Raw genomic sequence first — 23043 nt, forward strand, 5'->3', positions numbered from 1 at the left:
GACAGTGAAGGCAGGGGCAAACCTTGCAAGTGAAGGAGAGCTGTTAAGTAACTTAATTCAGTGGAAGAAAACCCTCAGTTTACTTCCCTTTCAGTTTGAGGTTCCTTAATTGTACAACAAATGGAAACACTGGAGAAATGAAAGGCTAGAGACACTACTTGTTCTGCTATGGAAAGATTGGGACAACATTTAACATTCAGGTATATAAATTATTCCTTTAAGTTTCTTTCTTACCTATACATTAGCAATTTATAGCTGTATAAATGTGAAAGTTTATAACCACAGATGTTAGATTGACATAAACTGGACAATCTAGGAAATCTAGCACTTCAACCTCAGTAGACAAGGAGTGGAGGAGAAGTTGGAGCTTGTTTCAAAAATTTGTTACTAGATTGATGATGGGTCAGAGGAAGAAAAAATAAGTTAAAAACCTGTGCAGCTGTGCAACCAGAGACATCAATGATGACTTTCAGTGGTTCACTGAAATATTTAACAACTTTCTCTGTGGGGAAAATCATCAGCTTATAGTGTTTGCCAATTTCCATGGTGAAAATACTCCCTCTGTGGTCAATTTCAAGCTACCAACTTATGTCACTGAGTGCAGAGAGGCTAGAGTTTCATCCCATGGAACCTCAGAAGCTGCACATATTATGCTTAAATTGAATTTCAAATGCACTTTTACTTGTTGAAAAGAGGTGTGAGGGTCAGCATGTGCCTTCACAATGCTTGGCTGTAAATGACACTCTCCTAAAACCATAGTTACAGAAGCACAGCTGTATTCAGTTTGTTTCATAACCAGTCTATGATTAAGCAAATAGTTCTTAAAAGAGAAGACAAGTGTTGAAACTCTTGATTCTGCCATTCCTGGCTATAGGAGAGGGCACAGGTTTTCAAGTTTCTATGCACAAGCCCAGTGATTTTAAAGGTGGAGACGATGACAAGATGGACTCTGTAGATTAAAACATTAATACAACAAGCACACCTAGTATTGTGTCTAGTTCCACAGCATAGTGAGCATAACCCATTAAATTCCCTGCATTTTCTATAGCTTTTGGCAGTATTTGATAGTTAAAGTGAGATAACAAAGAAAAGGAATTAAAAGGAGTGTTGATACAAGAGAAAAGAAAACGAATTTCAAAATCAAAGCGAGCCACCCATCTAACAAAGCTCAAGTATGGCTTTTTCTTACTTAATAGCTAAGAAATAATACATTCTTTTCTCAGTTTCTACTGTATACATTTTGTACAGTTTCTTTCAGTTCCTGACCTATTCGATGGCTGAAATGATGTTAGTTGTATCTGTTCTCAGTCACTACTTCTATATCCTTACATATACTACTAATACTGCTTCAAAAAGAACTAAAAAGGGTCTCGTGGTATTTTGCTAATATGTGGTTTGTGGTATATTTCCTTTCTTTTAGTGAAGCAGAAGTCTGTACATTTACACCTTGATTTGACCATGAACAAATTTAGCACAACTGAGTTACATTTGGGTCATTCTACTCTCACAAACTATACTTAAAATCCCAGCCAGTGTTGTAAGAAAATATATGCACTTTGCATCACGGGCATCTCCTTGGGAACTTCCCTTTAAAGTAGAGCATGCTAAGCAGGATAACCCTGTCATAGGTAAGATACCCTGTGACCAAACCTTTTTTACATTGTTTTTCTTTATTGAAAATAGATTATTCCTCATACAATATATCCTATTTATAGTTTCCACTCATCTATTCCTCCCACTCCCTCCACACCTCCCCACTCCCCTCTGGATCTTCTCCCTTTCTGTCTCTCATTAGAAAAGAACAGAATTCTAAGATATAAAAACCAAACATGACAAAATGTATAATAAGATGAAATAACTATCATACCAAAGTTGGACACAGCAACCCAACTGGAGGAAGAGTCTAAAGAGCAGGCACAAGAGTCAGAGACCGACTCATTCTCACAGTCAGGAGTCCCTTAAAAATACTAACCTAATAGTATAACATATATGCAGAGGACCTGGTGTAAACCCATGTAGACCCCGTGCTTGCTGCTTCAGTCTATCTGAACTCATATGCACCTTGCTTAGTTGGTTCAGAGGACCATGTTCTCCCAGTGTCCTGTGTCCCATCTGGCTCTTACACTCTTTCTGCTTCCTATTCCATTGGATTCCCTGAGCCATGAGAAGAGGGATTTGATGGGGATCTCCAGTTTAGATTCTCTCTGAGTGCAATGTCTGGCTGTAGGTCTCTGCATCTATTCTCATCTGCTGCTGGATGATGATGACTGAATAAGGCACTGATCTATGACTACACCAGAATATCGTTAGGATTTTATTGATTTTTTTTAAATATCAGTCATATTTGCTTTTTTTCCCTATGTCTCTTAGGTATCTTATCTCTATTTCTTGGTTACTCAAGCCGCATCAATTATGTGTTCTTTCTCATGGAGTGGGTCTAATCAAATTTGACCAAATCAAGTCAGACATTCATTGGCTACTCCCACAAGTTCTATGCCAAAATTGCCCTATCATGTTATGCAGGCAGGACAGATTGTAAGTCAAAGGTTTTGTGGATGGGTTGGTGTCCATGTTTCTCTATTAGTAGCCTGCAGAGTGTCTTTCCAAACCAAAAACTGTCTGATGGTGTTGTGTGCTAGGATACTGGGACGTGTTGGGGGAGAGGAGGTTTAAAGAGTTCTTTGTGATCCCATGGAGATAGGTTTGAAGAGGAAAGGTTTCCTGTTACAGAGCTTGGGTCGAGACTGAAGGGATTGGATCTCAGGGGCAGTAGCAGAGGTGTGGGTCTGCCTTCAGCCTACTTGTTGCTTTGGGAAGTGCAGCCCTTGGCTTAGCAAGGAGTGTCTTTTGTGTTTGGAAGATGAAATAGAGCCAATAGTTGGAGAAGGAAAGTTAGGATGGGACAGTCTGTGGGATCCACAGGAGATGTGGGCAAGGGAGACAGACAGCTGTAGCTTGTGTTCTGCTGAGCACTAGATATGAGACTGGGGGGGTTGAGGTCTGTAGGAATAGAGAAGAGGAGAAAGTCTGCAAGCAGGCTAACTGGTGTTTGTTTGTTTGTTTATTTGTTTGTTTGTTTCAGACATGGCCTATGGTTACCAGCTCTTAATTCGTTTAGAATTGAGGAAGCGAACAGACACTTTTACAAATAATAATATGAATTCGCTCAAAAAGAAGAGTTAGTAAATTGTGAACAAATGTTGCCTGGAAAACTTTTGCTTCTAAGCTTAATGAGCAAATCTAAACTAGTACTAACTGAACCAGGTTTCTTCTTCCTTCTCATCAGTTTTTCTCAGGTTTGAAGCCACCTTGCTGGCTCATTAACAAACTTCTCTTTCTGTATCCATCCCTCAAATGTGGATTCATGAAAGATAAGGAAACAGTATGTCCCACATGATATGCACATAATAAATGAACTGAAAAGACATTCCTAACTTGATATCATATTAAATTTTCCAATTGAGAAAACTCCTTCAGAAAGACATCTTGAGATTGAAAGGCAAAGTTGAGTCATGAGGAGTTAAAAGAGGAAAGTCTCAGCGACTCAGTGTTCTCTGCTGCTCAGAACCAGAAGCAAATGGCAATTCAGACCTCTGAGAAGAACTCTGACTACCTGCAATACATACTTTTAAATTGATTTTAGAAACCACATATCCTAAGGGTATTTAGGATTAGTTGATTCTCCGCATGAGTTTTCTCTCTATTGGGAAAACTAAATTATTTTACTTCAAGGACTTTACGCTGCAAGAGTGAAGGGACTGAAATCATACTTCCTTAAAGTCAGAAACCATGTAGGGAGATGTTAGAGGGAAATTGTCTTCACTCTGCCCTTGAAGGTCCTGATGCAGGTGTGCCAACATACATCAATACCTAGCATGAAGATAATCCTAATTTTTTTCTTTTTTTGTGTGCGTGGTTCAGTAATTAAATATTGAAATCATGATTAAAATTAGTTTCTTGTACAGCACAGAAGAACTAAGTACAGTAAACACTGATATTTCTCTTATTTAATTTTACAATTTAAATATCATTATAAAAATTATCATTGGTGTTTTTCCTTTTTTTGTCAAATTCAAATTTCATCAGACATGACACAGCTCTTATGACTCAACAGCCTCTGTGGAAAGAGAAGGAAAAAATGGTGAACTTATAGGATAAACTTTAAATGGTTCATTGACTTAGTTTCACCATGGGGAAAAAAAAGTATCACTTAGCCTCCCAGTGTCAGTTTACCCATCTGTGAAATGAGAAGGATAATATTTTCTTGTGGGGATGTTTTGAAAATTATTTTGCAAATGTAGTAGATAAAATTGTCCCAAGCATCACTGCCTTTTCTCCTGAATTCTTTAAAAAGACCGACAGTATTATTTATGTACTTGTGACAGTCAAAATATCATCTGGGTGAAGCATATATATTTATCAGCAGTGGTGAGCTTCATGATATTAGAGAGTCACCCCTCCCTGGATTGCTCAACTTATGCATAACATTAATAACATAACCAGGGAATCTAAGAAAAACACCATAAAACCATACTGAGCTTCATACCTATGAGCTGATAATCTCAGGCAAGTATTCCCTCTCTGTGTTTGAGTTCATGTTTGGTTGGTTGTGTTTTGGTTTTTGCCCCACCTCACTTTACAAGATTCACAGTCCTCTGAGCTCCTTGCTAGAGGTCATCTCTGAGATGAAGGCAAGGCACACCCCATTATGATTCCTGCTGACTTGCAACTAAACTATCAAAGAATATATTATCTAAAACCCTGATGTCAATTTTAAAATTCATCTTAAAGATTAAAGGGAGGTGTACTGGGGAGTTGTCACAGTGACTTGAAGAGGCTGGCATTGAGAAGGGAAAGCTCCTGATAAAAGATTTTAATACTCGAAAGTCTTAATTATGTAATGCGGTCATGAACCTTTGTGCTTGGGTCATTTAAGGCTGAAAAGAAATGTTTCCCTTCAGGCCCTTCTGTGTCTTCTGGTGCCAATCAACAGGCTTCTTGGTAATGAAGTTCTTTATGCCAATGGCTCCCCTACAACCTCAAGTGGTGCTTGGGGTAATGACAGAATCTTTACAAACTAAAGAAGTAAAGGGAAATATATTTCATGGGTATGATTAAGACATCCTAATGACCTTGAATATGTAAATGATTTTGTCTCAACGAACTAACCTGCTCACATAATAGTACTTTAACCTGGCTCTAGTAAGTCATTTTTACCTCTGTGGATGTTTGTTATCAGACTTGGCAGATTTTATTTCTGGATCATCATTCAGAAATGAAATGTATATATTACATTTTTGCATGGAGTAACCTTGTATAAATTATGAGATGTGCACTTTTAAGTAAATTGATTACATAGATGACATTAATAATGGATATGATACGTGCAAAAATAGAAAACTTGGTTATATACTGACACTATCCATATTGAGGATTCATTTAAGAATTTAAGAAGAGGCATTCTTCTGATCATGAAGATAATTAATATGAAAACATGAGCAAGGCAGCTATAAATTTCTGCTTGGGTAACTACCAAATATGCAATTACACATACGTGTGGTGCATATAGTTGTTGGGAAAAAGATCTTGCTGTTGTTATTCAGTCTGGCCTCAAATTCCTAGAATGCAGGGGCTCCTTCAACTTCCTGAATAGTGAAGAATATAGGCGCATGCCACAACACCAGGTTTTTGAAATATTTCAGTGAATATTCTATAGGCTGGATATTCTTTATAAAATAATAGTCAGATTGTTTTGCCAATGTTTTGCATTTCAGAAAATAGCTCTATAAGGATTCCCAGTAAAGTGGGATTCATTTTTCATTTCCTTTATCATAAATTCACTCTAAAGTTATAGTTTTTATATACTATGTGCTTTGTTCTACATTATAAAAAGCTACCAGGGAAGTGTTTTATGTGTTTCCTATCCTCCTGCAGAGAGCTTAATTCATGCAACATCATTCCCTGCCTCACCTTCAGCAATGACTCCATCTAACCCCACATAATCAATTCTAGGCCAAGGGAAATTAAAGATTATTGTGTTACTATTGCAGTATGTTTTCATGGGTGCCTAGGAGAGATACATACTCTGAGAAATAGAAGCAAATACAAAGGAGCTTTAATGGTACATCGATAGGGTTGTCTTAGTGATTTTAAATGGCTTTTCTACCTTCTGTAATAAATAATTCCGTTAGTTTAAATTTTATTTTGAGTAAAACCTGATGTCCAGTGTAGATCTCTGGAAGTTAATCATTTTATAACTTTCATTTAATCAACATTCTCTTCAATCTCCTTTTAGGCAGCCAAGGGCAGTTCCCACTAACTCAGAATGTAACGGTTGTTGAAGGCGGAACTGCAATTTTGACCTGCAGAGTTGATCAAAATGATAACACCTCCCTCCAGTGGTCAAATCCGGCTCAACAGACGCTGTACTTCGATGACAAGAAAGGTGAATACATTTTCTCAGAAATGTTTTAAACATGTTCTGAAATACCCTAATTATAATGAATTTATTTTCCTAAGATGATTCAAATTATTCCTTTTGATTACTAAACTGCTGCTGCTTGTACTTAAACATGATAAATATGAAATACTTTAGTCTGCAAGTCATAAACACCAAAGATAACCTGTGTCAACTTTCTAATAAAATAAACAGCTTCAATTCTATTGGAAAACGCTTTTCCTGCCTGCTCCTCATAGTCATCTTATCACTATACCCATTCATTTTGGGAGCTCTATTGTTTATTGAGTGAATTTTTTCTCATACTGGGTAATATACCGTTATTTTTATTATCCTAATTTTACATGTTTAAAGGATGCTTTCATTTGAGGAAGTTTTATTTTGTAAACTTTTTCACATCAATTGGAACAGCAAAAATAATTATAGAAATAACTTATCTATTAAGGATAAATGTAAGTTGGTTTAAAAAATTGAAATCCATTGGGAAGCTGTATTTATGTGTGCCTAAAAGTAAGGTAGATTCGGACTCCATTAATTAATTAAGGCTTCTAATAAGATAAAAACGTAGATTATGGGTTAAATGTTTTAGTGGTGAAGAAATCCACACTCTACAACTCAAGTAAACATCTAATAATAGATGTCTAATTGTTAATGCTTCACCTACTATTGTGACAGTAAATGAAATAGTGAGTTCTAATATTCTTATGAAATATTTTAGAAAACAATAAGACAACCTAAAATCAGCTTAACTTTTAACTATTAAAGTTTTGACCAAACAAACTATAATAAAGATGCCTAGTCCATTTAAAATATATTTTTCATATATATATATATATATATATATATACACACACACACATAGGTGGCCTTTTCTCCTCTTTGATATTATTAACTGAAAATGAATTCTTCAGGTTTTTAAATATATAATGAAGCGCTGGTTAAATTTATAGTTAATTAAGCTCAAACACATTGAAGGTCTCTTTGGACAACATTGCTTAGAGGCCAGACAGATGAGAGTCTCTGACCTCATACACAGGTGGTAGGGTAGGTGACAAATGAAAGAGCAGAACATGCTGGATAGATAGGAAAGGACATGTGCTTGGAAAACCATGGATATGGACCAGAGATTATGTTGGTTGAGATTCTTTGAAAAGAGGCTGGAAAGATGATTCAGAATTTTTCCTGCTCTTCAAAAGAGCCCAATCTGAGAATCTCCAGAGAAAGAGAAATTGTAGCTGGAGAATTTCTCTCCAGCTCCCACCACCAAGTCCCGCCAGTCCCAGAGCCCACTTATAAAATAAACCCACAAACTCTTACATTATTTAAACTGCTTGGCCATTAGCTCAGGCCTGTCATTGTCTAGCTCTTACTCTTATATTTAGCCCATTTCTATTAATCTTTACTTTGCCACATGGCTCATGGCTTAATGGTACCTTACATCTTCCTTGTCCTGGCGGCGGCTCCAGGCAGTGTCTCTCTCTTCCCTTCCTGTTCCCTCAATTCTCTTCTCTGTTAGTCCCGCCTATACTTCCTGTCTGGCTATTGGCCAATCAGAGTTTATTTACATATAGCGATATCCACAGCAAGAAATAATAGGGTAGATGAATGGATATTTTGAATTTTGTTTTGAGAAACCAGATCATTCAGTTGTGGAGGAAGACAGCTTAAAATATTTATGGGCTGGATAGGGAGCTACAGACCCAAGGAATGGTTCCCCTCATGGTCCATGACTAAAAGTAGAACTGCCTCCCTGAGGGATCTGTCCTCAGAATTTCTCTCAAGGCCTTCAACAGACTGAGTGAGGCCCACTCACAACAGTATTCTACTTTAATAAAAAGTCTAAAAATTGCAATACTGGCTTTTAGACAATAGCTTTATAGCAATATATAAACTGGTGTTTCACCAAATATTTGAGGACAATAATTTCGTCATACCTGTGAGGCATGCATTCCAGGACAACCAATGAATGGACCCAGCTGTGAATAGTAATGAATCCTGTGTGCACTATTCCCTTGACAATTATAGTTTTGCTTTCTGAGGTTTGGGTTGTAGGAACTCTTTGTACAGTATATTGTTATGCAATCATACTTTACATTTCATTTGTGTACATATTAGAACAAAGATAAAATATATTAATTTAGCAGTATTTCTTTATTCTAGTCTTGCATTGAAGTAAACAATATGGCTTAGTAGTACATTTTCTATATTTATATTATGTAGTGTATGTTTTTGTTTGCCTCAGTGTGTGTGTGTGTGTGTGTGTGTGTGTGTGTGTGTGCGCGCGCGCGCGCGCGCACGCGCGTACGCGCACGCGCATGTGCATGTGTGCATGCATGTTCAAACATCTTTGAATTCCACAGGACAGCTTCAAGTGTCTTGCTCAGGAGTGCTATCATCTTATTTTGAGACAGAGCTTCTCAGTTCTTAGAACACACAGAGCAGACTAGTCTGGCTGGCTAGTGAGCAGGCAGCATATACTTGTCTCTGCCTCTAGCACCAGCATTAGAAGAAGGATACCATCACATCAGGTTCTTTATGTGGTTTATAGGGATCAAACTCAAGTCACCATGCTAGCAAGGGAAGCAAGTACTTTCTCAACTTAGCCAACTCCCAGACAGTAGTTCTTTGAATGTATAAAATACTACCAAAGAGAAATTTGTCAGAATCAACAACCATGGATAATATAACGTTCAATCACTCTATTGTTGCTCTTTCATCACGTTGTATAGTAACATGTTCTACTTTTAAATGGATCCTATACTTCTTCAGGAGCTCTTTGAGAATACGCTTACAGTTGACATCTACCATTGAGAGGTCACATCCTCAGGCATAAGGACAAAAATCTATATTAACTGTCCTTGCCTCCCTCTCTGTGGTTCTATAAGTTATCCTTTACAGAGCACCTAAAACTGGAATTGATTCTGAGTATTTCAAGCTAATGCATTTTTTTCTGTCGTAAATAGAGCAACTTGTAATACAATAGCTGCCAAGTGTTGCAAGTAGGCAACTCTTACTCTGCAGGTTAATTATGCAGGGAGGACAGCTCATAGTACATTTGTAATATCTACCTATATATTCCTGCATCTTTGAAATTTTCTAAAATACCTAATGCATCTTCTTATGTTGGTTATTGAAGTATTCATGTGTTCCACTGCTCCTTTTCCTGATCTGAGCTTACAGTCACATTGCAAAAACCCAACCCTCTCCTTCCCCCCCACATCACACCTCTCATTATATAACGGGTTCATGGCTACTCTATCAATTCATTTACCAACTGTGATACTATAATACAAAGAAGTTAATTTGGAAACTTTTTTTATGAATACCAGTCAAATGTGGTTATTCCCTCACCTGGCAGTAATTCAGTTCTTTTATGATATCTTAACTGAATGGTAATCACATCAACGTAATGGTCCTCAAATATAAGAACTTGAAAATGATGGCATTTTTGAAGGTTTTGAGTTGCAATTTTCCTCACCCTCTTTGTTCTGCATTTGTCTATCTGGTCTTCTCATTCCTGAGACTTATTTTGAATCAACAAGTATGCAAACGTGTCCAAGCTCAGTGACGAAGCCAACATGTTTTAGACACCCATACAACCGTACATGCTTCTTTTCTGGGCCCTTTATTATCTAGCCCCTTTAAGTTGATTGCTGCTGCTCAGAGCTCTAGAATATCCCTGTTTTAAATGTCCTATCTTAATACTGCTCTTATTTCTGTATCAGATTGTGTTGTCAGTGGTTCATCTACAACAAAAATCGTCTAGCATGTATTTCAAGTTTAATTGTTCAAATTCATCATAGAGTATCCATTAGCTTTAATGCTGGAATTGATTGTGAAAGCAAGCTGGGACCCTTTGGGCCAACCAAGTCTGTATTCATGAGAGTTCTGCATCTATAAACTGGAATTTCTGTGCTGTGACAGATTACAGAAAACATAAAAAGAAAGAGAAAGCAAGGGAAGAGTACAGTAGGAAAGGGAAGGGAAGACAATGGGGGAGGGGAGGGGAAGGATACAATGGAAGGAAATAGAAGAGTGGGGAAGGGAAGAGAGAAATAGAGAGGGTCAGTAGAAGGAAGGAGGGATTAATTATTCCACTGAATAGACCAAGCATTACTGCTACTGTGACTTCTGAGGGCGTTCTGAGTAGTCAGTCAAGCTACTTAGAAAGGTAAATTCTTAAGCATCCTCAACTGGGATGAACGAAGAACTCAGGGTGGTAGCCAATTCTCCTCAGAATTTAAGAAGGCTTGCTTACTTAGAATTGTAAGCTCTGATAAAGCATGTCTGATAGTGGGCAGGTGACAGCCAGCTAAAAGAATTAAGCTGGAATCTGTCAAATGTGAGGATCCAGGAACATCTTTATAGGGGCATATGTGGTGATTGAGGCTATTTGGTTAACATGAAACTTACTTGGCCACATTTCTTATCAAGTTAAATGAAAATTATGGTCTTTCCTACATTTTAGCATGTTTATTGTGATAAGTAATTTTCACAGCTATTAATGGAAACAAGATATCCAAAAGCTAAGGAAAGTTGTTCCTGAACCTACAGTTAAGGAGAGCAGTGAAGGGATTTGAATCTTGATCTTTTGCCTTGGTGCTAACAAGGATGTCCTGGACTCAAGGACCTAGAGGAAAAAAAAAAAAAAAACAAAAACCTCCAGGTCTCGTTCCTCATCTGTTTCTGTTTGATTGTTTGAAGCCAAGTCTTATATATCCTGGGTTGATCTGCAATGCCCAGGAAGCCTGAGAATGACCTTGAACTCCTGGCCATCCTGTCTCCACCTTCCTGGTACTGCGACTGCAAATAGACATTATTCTGTCCCATATTCTGTTATTGATTATTTTGTCACCTACTTCTCCCTTAAACAGCAGATATTCCTTTCACACTATTGAAAGCACACATAGAGAAAGGCAAAGGGAGACATTACACCAGTGTTCCTACAGAGAACAATTACATGATAAGGGAAATGTCTTATGCAGGACATGAAAAATTCAGTAGCCACATGACCATTTCTGTACTTACATTCTTTTAAAATAAATAGATACTTAAAATTCCACTGCTTAACCACACTAGTCACACACCAAATGCTATACAGCTGATAGTTATTCTTTGGAAACATGGTTCTGGAAGTAGATTTGTTCTTTACCTGATATAATAATCTAGTTGGACTATAGACACAGGTAGTAGAATATAAAACTGACAAGAAAGAATCATGTGTCTGTTACAATACAGATCTCAAATGTTAAACAAATAAAAATTGCTGTTGAAATCATAGGTTTAGAGTCCAATATGAATTTTGACCCCGCTACGGAAACCAGGGAAGACTAATAGAAGGTGATGATTGACAACTCTCCAAAGGTGATTGGTGGATTGATCGAATTGAAAGTGCATTTTGATAGGTTTCTACTTGCTTTGTGCGTACCTGAAGACAAGAAGTCATTAACCTTTGAAGTAGAAATTCAATTATAATCCAAGTCCTTTATGAACAGCTTATGGAGAAATCATTTTCCTTTCATACTTAAGAACTTAAAAAAGAAAAAGAAAAAAGAAAACCAAGAACCATGAAATGTAGGGAAAGCTATGGCACATGTTTCTCAGGCAGTATTCACTTGTTAGGACCCTCCTCTTCCAATTTACACAGACCTCATCTCCACTGTTCTAAATGGTTGGTAAGCAGGTGGGATTGCTTGTGTGTGTAAAGACAGAGCAAAACAGGTAGCAGAGATCATTTTAACTCCATAGGACTGTTCTTTGATATTTGACAATAGAAATAAAAACAATCAACTAGATCATAGTATCCATTCCTCTGCAGATGAAAAAAAAATTGAAACAGCAAAAGCTCAGAATGGAACACTTCAATCATTTCCATTGACAAACACTTTAGCAAACATCTCTAGGAGTATAGTATGCACATTCTGCAGCTGCAAGTCTGTGCGCTTAGACTTGTCTTCACGTAAAAATGTAAAATATATTACTCTGGTATTTTACTTTACCAGACTTTTGATGAGGAGATGGCTTTGCTTGCTCTGCAAGCATAAAGACTGGAGTCCAGATCCCCAGCAGTCTTGTAAAATGCCAGGTGGGTGTGGGATTCCTGTAATCCCAGCATTTGCAGGTGAGCATACACAGGGGATTCCTGAACAAAGCTGCCAAATCATCAAGCTCAGCATTCTGCAGGAGACTCTGTCTCAGTAAATAAAGTGCAGTGATGTAAGAAGACACTAGAAGCACCCTCTTTCCTTCACATTCATGCATAGACAAGTAGTCCTCATATATAGGTAAGCATGTGTACACTGGGACATGCACACTTGATACATACACACTTGCAAAAACATGGCCCAGTATTTTCATCAGTTTCCTAAAGTAGTGAAAATAAACATCACCCCAAAGAAAAGCCCCAAGTCACTTGTGTTAGTTAACCAATTATTCTGCTGATGATTTTGCATTAATATTGAGAACAATGGAAAAGGAAGAACATGAATGAAGTTTCCCAAAACAAGAATGATAAAGAGAAGAAGAAGGTGAATTTTCAATGAAGGTAAACTTCTCAGGGCTCCATACCAATCAATGACACTTACCAGTGTCTATCTGTGCACTTGGTATCAATCAAGTTGACAACTTTGAAAAATTTTAAAGGTGAGTGGAGCAAAGCAGCTATCAAGCTAGACAGTGTCATATTTCCTTTTGTTTCTTCAAAAATACCAGGTATTCTCCTTGTTCCCAGTAATACACAATTAATACTATTGCCTTGTGTTTGCATAATACTTTACAGAAATGTTAAATAGCCTTCAACATGTTTAACATTTCTTACCTCAGCCATAGATTCACAAGGCCTTCCCATGTTTTCCATGAAAAGACCCTTGAAGATTTGAAGACTATGAATACTAACCTTCTGTATGTTACTTTGTGCAATGACAAACCTTTCATTTCTCTTGTCTAGTATATACGATATATTGTTGTGGAAATGACTTCCTTTGTTGCCTTCATTTAGTCTTTATCATTTTATTTTTCTGGAGGAAACAACAACTTATTCTAGAGCACTGCTCCAAAGATATCTTCTTTGTAGTTCATCTCTTCAGTGAGCCTACCTCCCACCTCAACCCTACCACACCACAATATCTTCACACTAATTAGAAAGGCTTGTAGCAAATACACACATTAACCAAAAGGAATCAGGTCTCCCTTTGGAAACTAATGTTACAATTGGATTAAATATAATGTGCACACACACACACTCAGGATCATCACCTAAGAGGAAGAAACACCAAGATTTCTAACAACAGTCAGAAATGATCCTACTTTGGGCCTAAAGAAGAAGCAAAGGGACCTACTTCTGTCTAGGAACTACAGCCGAGTGAAAGAGTGCCCTGTGTGGAAATATGCAAGTTGGATCTACTTCTTTTCAGACTCTGATCTCCTGTCAGTGTCTTTTCTGAGATGAACACAAATGGAAGCTTCCTGAATATATTAATCCCTCAAGACAAAGAGCAGGAAGGAGGATAAACAGAAAGTAACATGCCCAATATATAATGCATATAAATCCGGTAAGACATTGGAGCTCCTTGTGCTCACAACAGCCTTTGACTGCACTGCTTCTTTAGAGCGAGCAACAAGTTGCAGTGAAAAAAATACATTCTGAAAAATTAATTTGATGAATTACCATTCTCCAGGAAAGTGATGTAGATGTTAAGCTTCCATTTCTGTTTGAGATGAAGCCATTTGCATTAAACACATGGGAAATGTTTGGTTGTACCGTATGTAATTATTTCCTCTACTCGTTTATGATTATATGACTTGAGTCCAGCACTTTCAGAAAACGTATCAACATAATCTTGTGAATGCTAAGCTATAACAAAATCAACACTGGAAAATTGATATTACATGCACATAGCTGAAAGCTTTCATTTGGGGATATTCCAGAATTCCTCAAACTTTCCCATGTTTAACATTTTATAGCTGCCTGTTTTTATTTATATTGAAAAATTTTATAACGTCTTTCAAAATGTTTTATTTGAAAATAAATATTCTCTGTAAACAAACCAAATACTGGAGTCTTGATGTGGTTTTAATAAGAATGGCCACATATGCCCGCTTGAATGCTTGATCTCTAGTTGGTGGAACATTTTTGGGAAGGATTTGGAGATGTCACCGTGTTGGAAGATGTATAACCTTAAGTGCCGTGTGTGTGTGTGTGTGTGTGTGTGTGTGTGTGTGTGTGTGTGTGTGTTTGCCCTTAAGTGCCAAGTTGTTATATGTCATTTATATAGGAATAGTGAAGTGGATAGTGAATATAAAAATTATTTATTGTTTAGATAGCTAACTATAATTCTACTGATTGTATAGTAAACTTCTTATAGGAGATATACGCTCATGAAGTGCCTCATAAAAATGTCCTTCCTGAGTCTAGGGAAATAATCTTGAAATATACAAAATTAAACATTGAATTTTGATTGGGATGATTTATTTGCCATTTCACTTGTAAGCTAATCATATACAATACTTCAAGTATAAAGAGTAAGAGTTACTGCAGAGTGACCTGTTTACGTAGTGGCCTCTACTAGTGTTCCATTTGTGTAGAGAAGCCTATTGATCAAAGTCATTACAGACTGGGAACTTACAAAAATCTAATGTATTGAAAAAGGTTTCACAATACAGCATTTATCTAATTCTCTGTATATAAGTGGAATCTTAACAGTACTAGAAATACTTAACAAATTATGAATAAATTTTATTCTGTTTAAATTTGCATGATTTATACTTAGGTAGCTTTTTTTTTTAGATAAAATATACAAAGGTTTTTAACTGTTAGTTTGTAGTGCTTTTACTAAGTCTGATTTTCTTAATGACCAAAGTTTTAGAAGAATTATATAATAGATAATGAGAATGAATATATAAGATATAATCGGGATTTATCTAGCTATGATTCACTTATATTATGGATATGGATCCAATTTTATAAATTTATATAAATTAAAATTTAAATGTACAGCAACAATAAAGACAATTTTCTGCAATTTTCATTTCTATTTTCAAAATTCCAAGAATAGATACATATTTACCTGGTTAATACCATATGCTCTACTCTATGTTATGTTTTAAACAGAAGTATGTGGTCATTGACCCAAACAACATATACAATTTACATACTCTGTTAGTCAATTGGTGTCCCATTAGCTAGTTCTGTTTGTAAAGTGAACACAAGATAACCTTTTCTTGATATAGTAGATTCTTTATGAAAGTAACACAAAGTGCACAATAAGTAAGAAGCATGTGCTTAAATAAACCTCCAAATTACTACAGCTCTTTTGAAACTCAATGAGTTTCTTGTTATGAACTGAATAAATGTTGGCTTGAGAACTCATAATAAATGCAAATAAAAGAAATACAGGACACACACAGTTTCTGGTTATTGTTAAATAAATTTGTAAATGTATGAAGCTGCAACTTTGTTTTGGTTAAACATTTGTGAATATGATGATCTGCTTTTCAATTTATTCACCTCATCTTTATTTAGAGATTGTTTAAATTCATAAATACCAAGTATTTTCTCTCCCATTGCTCCTACACAAATATTTTCTAATATTCATACAAAATAACAATTTAGAATTTCTCTGAATAAATATTTTAATGTATTTTAATTTTGATCATGAGGATTATAGATTAGTACATGTACTCTGCTTTTTAAAATTTATTTCTGTATTCCTAGCAGTTGCTGTAGCATGATCCTTGGATATAAGAATAAAATATTTATAGAGGTTTTAGAGTAAATTGTAGGAAGCAATACTATGTTAATCTCAAATGTTTGTGTTTCTAAGAACTAAGTCTTCTGATGTCATACCTATTTTTATTGAGTGCTGTGTGAACTGAAGTGGAACCTAGCCATTAGCAGGGGGATACTGATTGCTTTGAGTCTCCTTATTCCATATTTTGAGTTTCAGAATGCTCGATGTTGGTTTAGAAATAATGTTATCTAGGCATAAAGCGTTGAACTTGAGCTTTTGAAGCCCCTGCAATGGTGCTTTTTTTATTATTATTATTACTCGTGATAAAACACAGTGAGATTCAATGGACTTTTGTTGTTTTTCTCAGCTTTCTGCTTGGCATTATTTTTGTTTGGTTGTTTCATTCTTGGATTTTTATTTGCTTTGTGTATTTTTTTTTTTTTTTGGATTTTGTTTTGAGACGTGGTCACACATAATCTAGCATGGACTCAAGATTGCTAAATAACCAAAAATGCCTTGAACTCCTGTTCCATCCACTTCAATTTCACAAATGCAGGCATTATCGCTCTGAAACACCACACTTGCTAAATGGACTAATGGTGTGACTGTCTGTGAGCCAAGACGGGGAGAATTCTGAAATGGATTCTGTCTAATCATGTTGGCAGAAAAGTTCGGCTACTCTGTCCACATCAGAGTGTTCAAGAAGAAGTAGCAAAAGCAGTGAATGATCCAAGAATGGGATTTGCAGATGGGGCTTTGACAACCATTGAAGAATTGTGGCTTCTTTAATAAGACACAAAACTGTTGGAGGGTGGAAGACAAGAAGTGAGGCAATTCTTCAAATATTGCCACAGTACAGTTCTGACTGCCACAGAGAGAAAGAGCTTTAAAGAAATAAGAAAGGAGCCGGGCGGTGGTGGCGGTGCACGCCTTTAATCCCAGCACTTAGGAGGCAGAGCCAGGCGGATCTCTGTGAGTTCAAGGCCAGCCTGGGCTACCAAGTGAGTCCCAGGAGAGGCGCAAAGCTACACAGAGAAACCCTGTCTCGAAAAACCAAAAAAAAAAAAAAAAAAAAAAAAAAAAGAAAGATCAGAGACAAGGAGTCTCTTCTCTCTCTCTCTCTCTCTCTGACACACACACACACACACACACACACACACACACCAATACTGGTAACAGACAAAGTTGATTCAGATACAATAAGGAAGTTGATGAGAACTGATTGAATTCCTTGTTTTTGTGAAGGTAGATTGAATCTAGATCAAACTAGAGCAGATTTCACTATGTAATGTAAAAAATGAGATGTTAATGAATGGAGGAGGGGATCTGTATGAATTTATAGCTTTTCGCTTAAATACCTGAAAAAATAGATCAGGAAAGGAGATGTGTGCTTAGAAGATGGCAGTTGTGACTGTTGGACACAAAGTTTAATTTTATTTTTGTTACACCTGAATGTATTAAACATACAAGGAAGTTATATAATAAAAACTGATTATAAGAATTTAGAGAGTGACATAATTAATGATCTTAAGCATAAACAAGTAAGATCTGGGTTAATGGCATTGGAAAATGTCCTCGGTAGTTCATATTGTCAACTTCACATTATCAAGAGTCACTGGAGAAAAGGAAGAGTTTTTGCCTGAAGTATTGCTCCAATCAGATTAGTTATGGCCATGTCTGAGGAGAATTACCTTGATTATTGATTGATGTGGGAAGGTCCAGCCTACTCCATGTGGTGCTTATCCTGGGCTGATGTTCCTGGAATGTGTAAGAAAGTTGGCTGAGAATGATGCAGAATGAGTGAGTCAGTCAGCAGCAATCCTCTGTGGTTCCTGCTCCATGTTCCTGCCTTCAGGGTTCTGCCTTGAGTTCCTGCCCTAACTTCCCTCAATAATGAATTGTAATCTGAAAGTATAAGATGAAATAAACATTCCTCCCTGAATTGCTTTTGGTCATATTCTTAATCACAATAACTAAAAGAAAGGTGAATAACAAGGAACCTTGAGAGAAGCAATTTACTTAATGACCTCTAAGACAACAGATTAAGGAAGTAACTGAAAAAAGCATGGAATCATGAATTTATTAATGTTTTTATTTCTTTTTCCTTGCCACTTAGAACAACTCTCCGTATTTGGTGGTATTTGGCTTGGAGAGTATTTATGAAAAGCAGTGATAGACAGGATGAGGACTAACACTGTTCACGCTATGACAAGACCCAGAAATGTTTAACCATTCTTATTTTTCCTTTGATTGTTACATATCTTAGCAAGCACATAACAACAATAACAAATCAGTGCAGCTGTAGTTCTCTGCATATATCATGCTTCCTCATATGTTTGTAGAATAAGTTCTTTTTTAATATTCATTTTTGTTTCCTACCTCCCACTGCCAAATCCTTTATAACCAGACAAAAAGTCTTTGAATTCTTTACCATGAAAGGAAGTAATATGGACTGAGATTGGAGGTTTAGACATGGGGCGTGCTGCCAGAAAAATGGTATCTATCCACAGGCCATTGGGGTACTAGTAAGAGGAAGAACAATCTTCTTCATACCATGGTGGGCATGGGTGGATGGATGCCTTTAAGCTAACCTCTAAGTTACTGTGTGTCTGAGCTAATAGGTTTATGCTAATTTCTTTGCTAAATAGGTTAACCCAAGTGCCTCCTTGTCACTGAGAAACACAAGAACAGTCATAGACATAGCAAAGAAGACATATCCTAGTTCTCCTTAGCTTAACCCAACTTCTGAGCAGGAAGCAGAAAAGAGTGAAGCAGTTTATTCTCTCATGCAGAAGGAGTGATGTACATAGTTTATATACCACATGTTTTTATCAAGGACTGTTTTTACCTTCTTGTCCTTATCTGAGCTGAGGCTAAGCTACAGATCAGTGTTAATGACCATGACACAGGCAACTCATTCATGAAACTCTTCCAAAACTCTCTGAGTCATTGAGAGTCATAAATTGTTCAGTGAAATACAAAGTACATCTATAAAATATAACTTAGATAAATTATTAAATAACCAAATAGAGGCATGATAAAATAAGTCACAACATTTCATCATTAGTTTCTACATTCTTGCATGTGAAAAAGCAAGACTACACACAGAGAAAATATAGGGAACTATTATTAAGCTTACAGTAGTTTATTTTTTGTAATTACAAATAAACAACTTTATGGGGTTGTAATTATTCCAGTAGTTTAAATTTTCATGTGACATAAGTGTTTCTTTCTTTTCTGTTAATTTATCTAAGCTCTTTGGATTAACTTCAGCATTTGTAACAGAATAAAAGGTTTTAGTTGAACGATTCCTATGTCTTATATTAATAGCAGTTATAGTAGAAAAATGATTTTCAGACAATTGCATCCACAGAAATAGAAGAGATTTTGAAGCAATTTCAGCGAGCTTAAGTTTCTCATTTTAAACTTTTATACAAAATACAGCAAATTTTCCTACAATTTCAAAATTCATCTTCAATCTGATGTTAGTAGTCATTCCAGTATTTATTCTGTAAACTGGTGAGGAAATGCAGTTTTGGATGAAAGGAACCAATCCAAGATTCATAGAGTTCTTTATGTATATCTTTTATAAGGAAATATAAAATTGGAAGTATCCTGTCAGTGTAGTAAGGAGATCCAGGATAATATTTTGCAAATGGGTAATAAGATAATCACCAACATCAGTGATAATTGCACTTAATTTACACATACCCTATGAAAAATAGTTATAGAAATTCTATTATTCCGAGTTCTTTCATTTTGTTTTGTCCTTTGTTGCTACCATTGCAACATGTACTGCATTCCTTTCTTGAAAAAATATTAAGATTTCTGAAGATACAAATATATTTCAGCAAATAAGAAGGATGCAAGTCTACATATTTAGAAATAGAAAATTGTCTGGTAGGCATTTGATTAAATCAGCTTGAAAATTAATATGTGATTATACTAAGCCAACTTTGTAGCAAAAGAAAAGAAAAAAGTGCTTGAACTGAAAAACTAGAAAGCCTTGCATAGAAATTACCATATTTGTAGCCTTTCACACTTAAGCAAAGATACAGATAAGCAATTATAATAAATAGTTCCCATCAGAAAGACTAAAAAACTGCTGGACAATGATAAGTTCTTATGCCAAAAACTTCCAGCAAATTGGAATCATCAACTCAAAATAGGAAGAGGATTTTGAGATTGCATTTAAAGAAATGGTAGAACAATTTGATGCAGTTTCAGCAGAGCTGGAAGCTTTCTATGCATTTAGTTCTTAAACTCCCATCTGACACTTTCTCATCCAAAAGAATGCACTGGGGAAATAGAAACTAGTATATTTTAGTTAAGAGGGTTCAAGAAGCTATAACTGAGAGTATTCACAACGGTGGAATCATTACATGCATTTTCATCTATGGATACTAAAGCAAAGAAACCTAATAATTGAATCTACAATGTCTGAGGTGTTGCAAGGATATGAAACTAAGAGATATGACCCAGCAATGTGACATTGACCTCAAAGACGTTGCTAATCCCTCTACTAGTGTAGTGTAGTGTATCATCAGGAAGAAATGAAAGCCAAGAATAGGACAGTTAGAGTTACTCAATAGAGAAAAGACAAAGGACAGGGCACATTTCCAACAAAACTTCAGGTGAGTCTATGGGGCAGAAGTAAATTGTGAAGGTGATTGAGGGAAGTAAAGCTGGCTCTCCTGTGAATTGGAAGATCCAGTAGATCTTCTTTCATGCTAACTTCAAAGAATAATGGAGAACCAATGTTGAAAACAGGGTAGAGAATCATGTACGAAATTAGGATAATACCACATACACACTTGAACTGACTGAAAGCTTCTAAAATGATGACCAAATGTGACCAGGGAACGTGAGGAAGGTTTAACTACATATTCCTTGTATGTCACTGCAGTTACTGGCAGTGTGCTGGCTAAATGGAGTAGCAGACCTTCTCTTTCCAAGAAAGACCAGTTCATTTAACTGAGATGCAGTTGGGACCCAAATTAAGATCTAAGGGAACAAAAGGAAAAAAAAAAAAAACAGTCATAGGAAAACTAGGAATTTGGAAATTATATTAGTAATAAATTGAATAAATGTATAATTGTGGAGCACATGAGTTTGGGTTGGTGAAGTCAATAATGTCTCAAGTCTAAAGTAATGAGAATGTGATGTCCTAAAAGGAAGTAGTTACTCTTAGAGGAAGAAAAAAGAATGTGAGATGAAAGGAATAATTTATTCTGAAATTTTACAGTCTTCTTACATGAACACATGTTATATTTTGAGGTACTGATTGGCTGAATGCTTGAAAACAACATAAAAATGATTTGTTTAAATAAAACCAATTTAAAAGTACATGATAAGTTCATAGTAGAAAGCAAAGGGCACCATAAAAAACTTAAGCCTCACCAACATGACTGCCTACACATATGCTAAATCAGGATGATACCAAATAACATATGCCGGGCGGTGGTGGCGCACGCCTTTAATCCCAGCACTCAGGAGGCAGAGCCAGGCGGATCTCTGTGAGTTCGAGGCCAGCCTGGGCTACCAAGTGAGTTCCAGGAAAAGGCGCAAAGCTACACAGAGAAACCCTGTCTCGAAAAACCAAAACAAACAAACAAAAAAAAAACAAATAACATATTAATGTGAACACATGTTAATGTGAACGGGGAAGCAGAGAGCTCATGAGGCCTCAACCATAAAGCAAAGAACTACACTCAACTAGGGATGCAGAGAAGAGTAGAAACAGTCTTCCCCAGGGAAGATCACACCAATTGGTTATCCAATACCAAATTGTCAGCCCTGAATACATACATGCAGCTCACATTATACAGACTGAGCAAATTATATTCAGGAATATATATATATATATATATATACATATATATATATATATATATGTATATGTATGTATGTATGTATACCTATACCTATACCTACACCTACATCTACACTTATACATATATACATATAATAGCAATAAATGCAGAAAGAAGCCATAAATTTGAAAGAGAGCAAAAAGGAATATATTGGAGGGTTTGGAGAGAAGTGAAAGAGAGATAAGTTCTAATTATTTTATAATCTCAATTTTTTAAGGTAAAAAGTTCAAGTTAAGAAGTTTTAAGGTAGTTAAAAATCAATACTCACTCATAGGTGGATACTGGATGTAAAGTAAACGATGACTAGACTGCTACTCACAACTCCAGGGAGGCTACCTAGTAAAGAGGACCCTAAGAAAGACACAGGGTTTGCCCAATGACAGAGAAATGGATGAGATCTACATGAGCAAACTGGACATAGGTGGGCGGTAATGAAGGGCAGGGGTCGAGGGAAAGAGAGCTTAGGGGGGGCGGGAGATCCCAGCTGGATCAGGAACAGAGATGGAGAACAAGGAAAGAGATACCATGATAAATGATGATCCCATGGGAATAGGAAGAAGCAAAGTGCTAGAGAGGTCCCCAGAATTGCACAAAGATACCTCCACAATAGACTACTGGCAATGGTCAAGAGAAAGCCCGAACAGACCTACTCTGGTGATCTGATGCCCGAACACCCTAACTGCCGTGATAGAACTCTCATCCAGTGACTGATGAAAGCAGATGCAGAGATCCACGGCCAATCCCCAGGTGGAGCTTCAGGAGTCCAACCGTGAGAGAGAGGAGGGATTATATGAGCAAGAGATATTGAGACTATGATTGGAAAAAGCACAGGGACAAATAGCCAAACTAGTGGAAACACATGAACTATGAACCAATAGCTGAGGAGCCCCCATGGAACTGGATCAGGCCCTCTGGATAAGTGAGACAGTTGATTAGCTTGAACTATTTAGGAGGCCCCCAGGCAGTAGGACCAGGACCTGTCCTT

General features: G+C 36.5%; 1 protein-coding gene across 1 annotated transcript in view; it reads left to right on the top strand.

The window, feature by feature from the left end:
• Positions 1-6267: 6267 nt before the first annotated feature.
• Positions 6268-23043, top strand: part of Cadm2 (cell adhesion molecule 2) — a gene marked incomplete at its 5' end in the record, with an annotated part of 227892 nt that continues 211116 nt past the window's right edge. Inside the window, one exon of the mRNA XM_059277714.1 lies at positions 6268-6445. Coding sequence (XP_059133697.1) covers positions 6268-6445 — 178 coding nt within the window. The remainder of the gene's footprint in view (positions 6446-23043) is intronic.

This window comes from Peromyscus eremicus, chromosome 12 (assembly GCF_949786415.1).
Source record: "Peromyscus eremicus chromosome 12, PerEre_H2_v1, whole genome shotgun sequence".
Lineage (NCBI taxonomy): Eukaryota > Metazoa > Chordata > Mammalia > Rodentia > Cricetidae > Peromyscus > Peromyscus eremicus.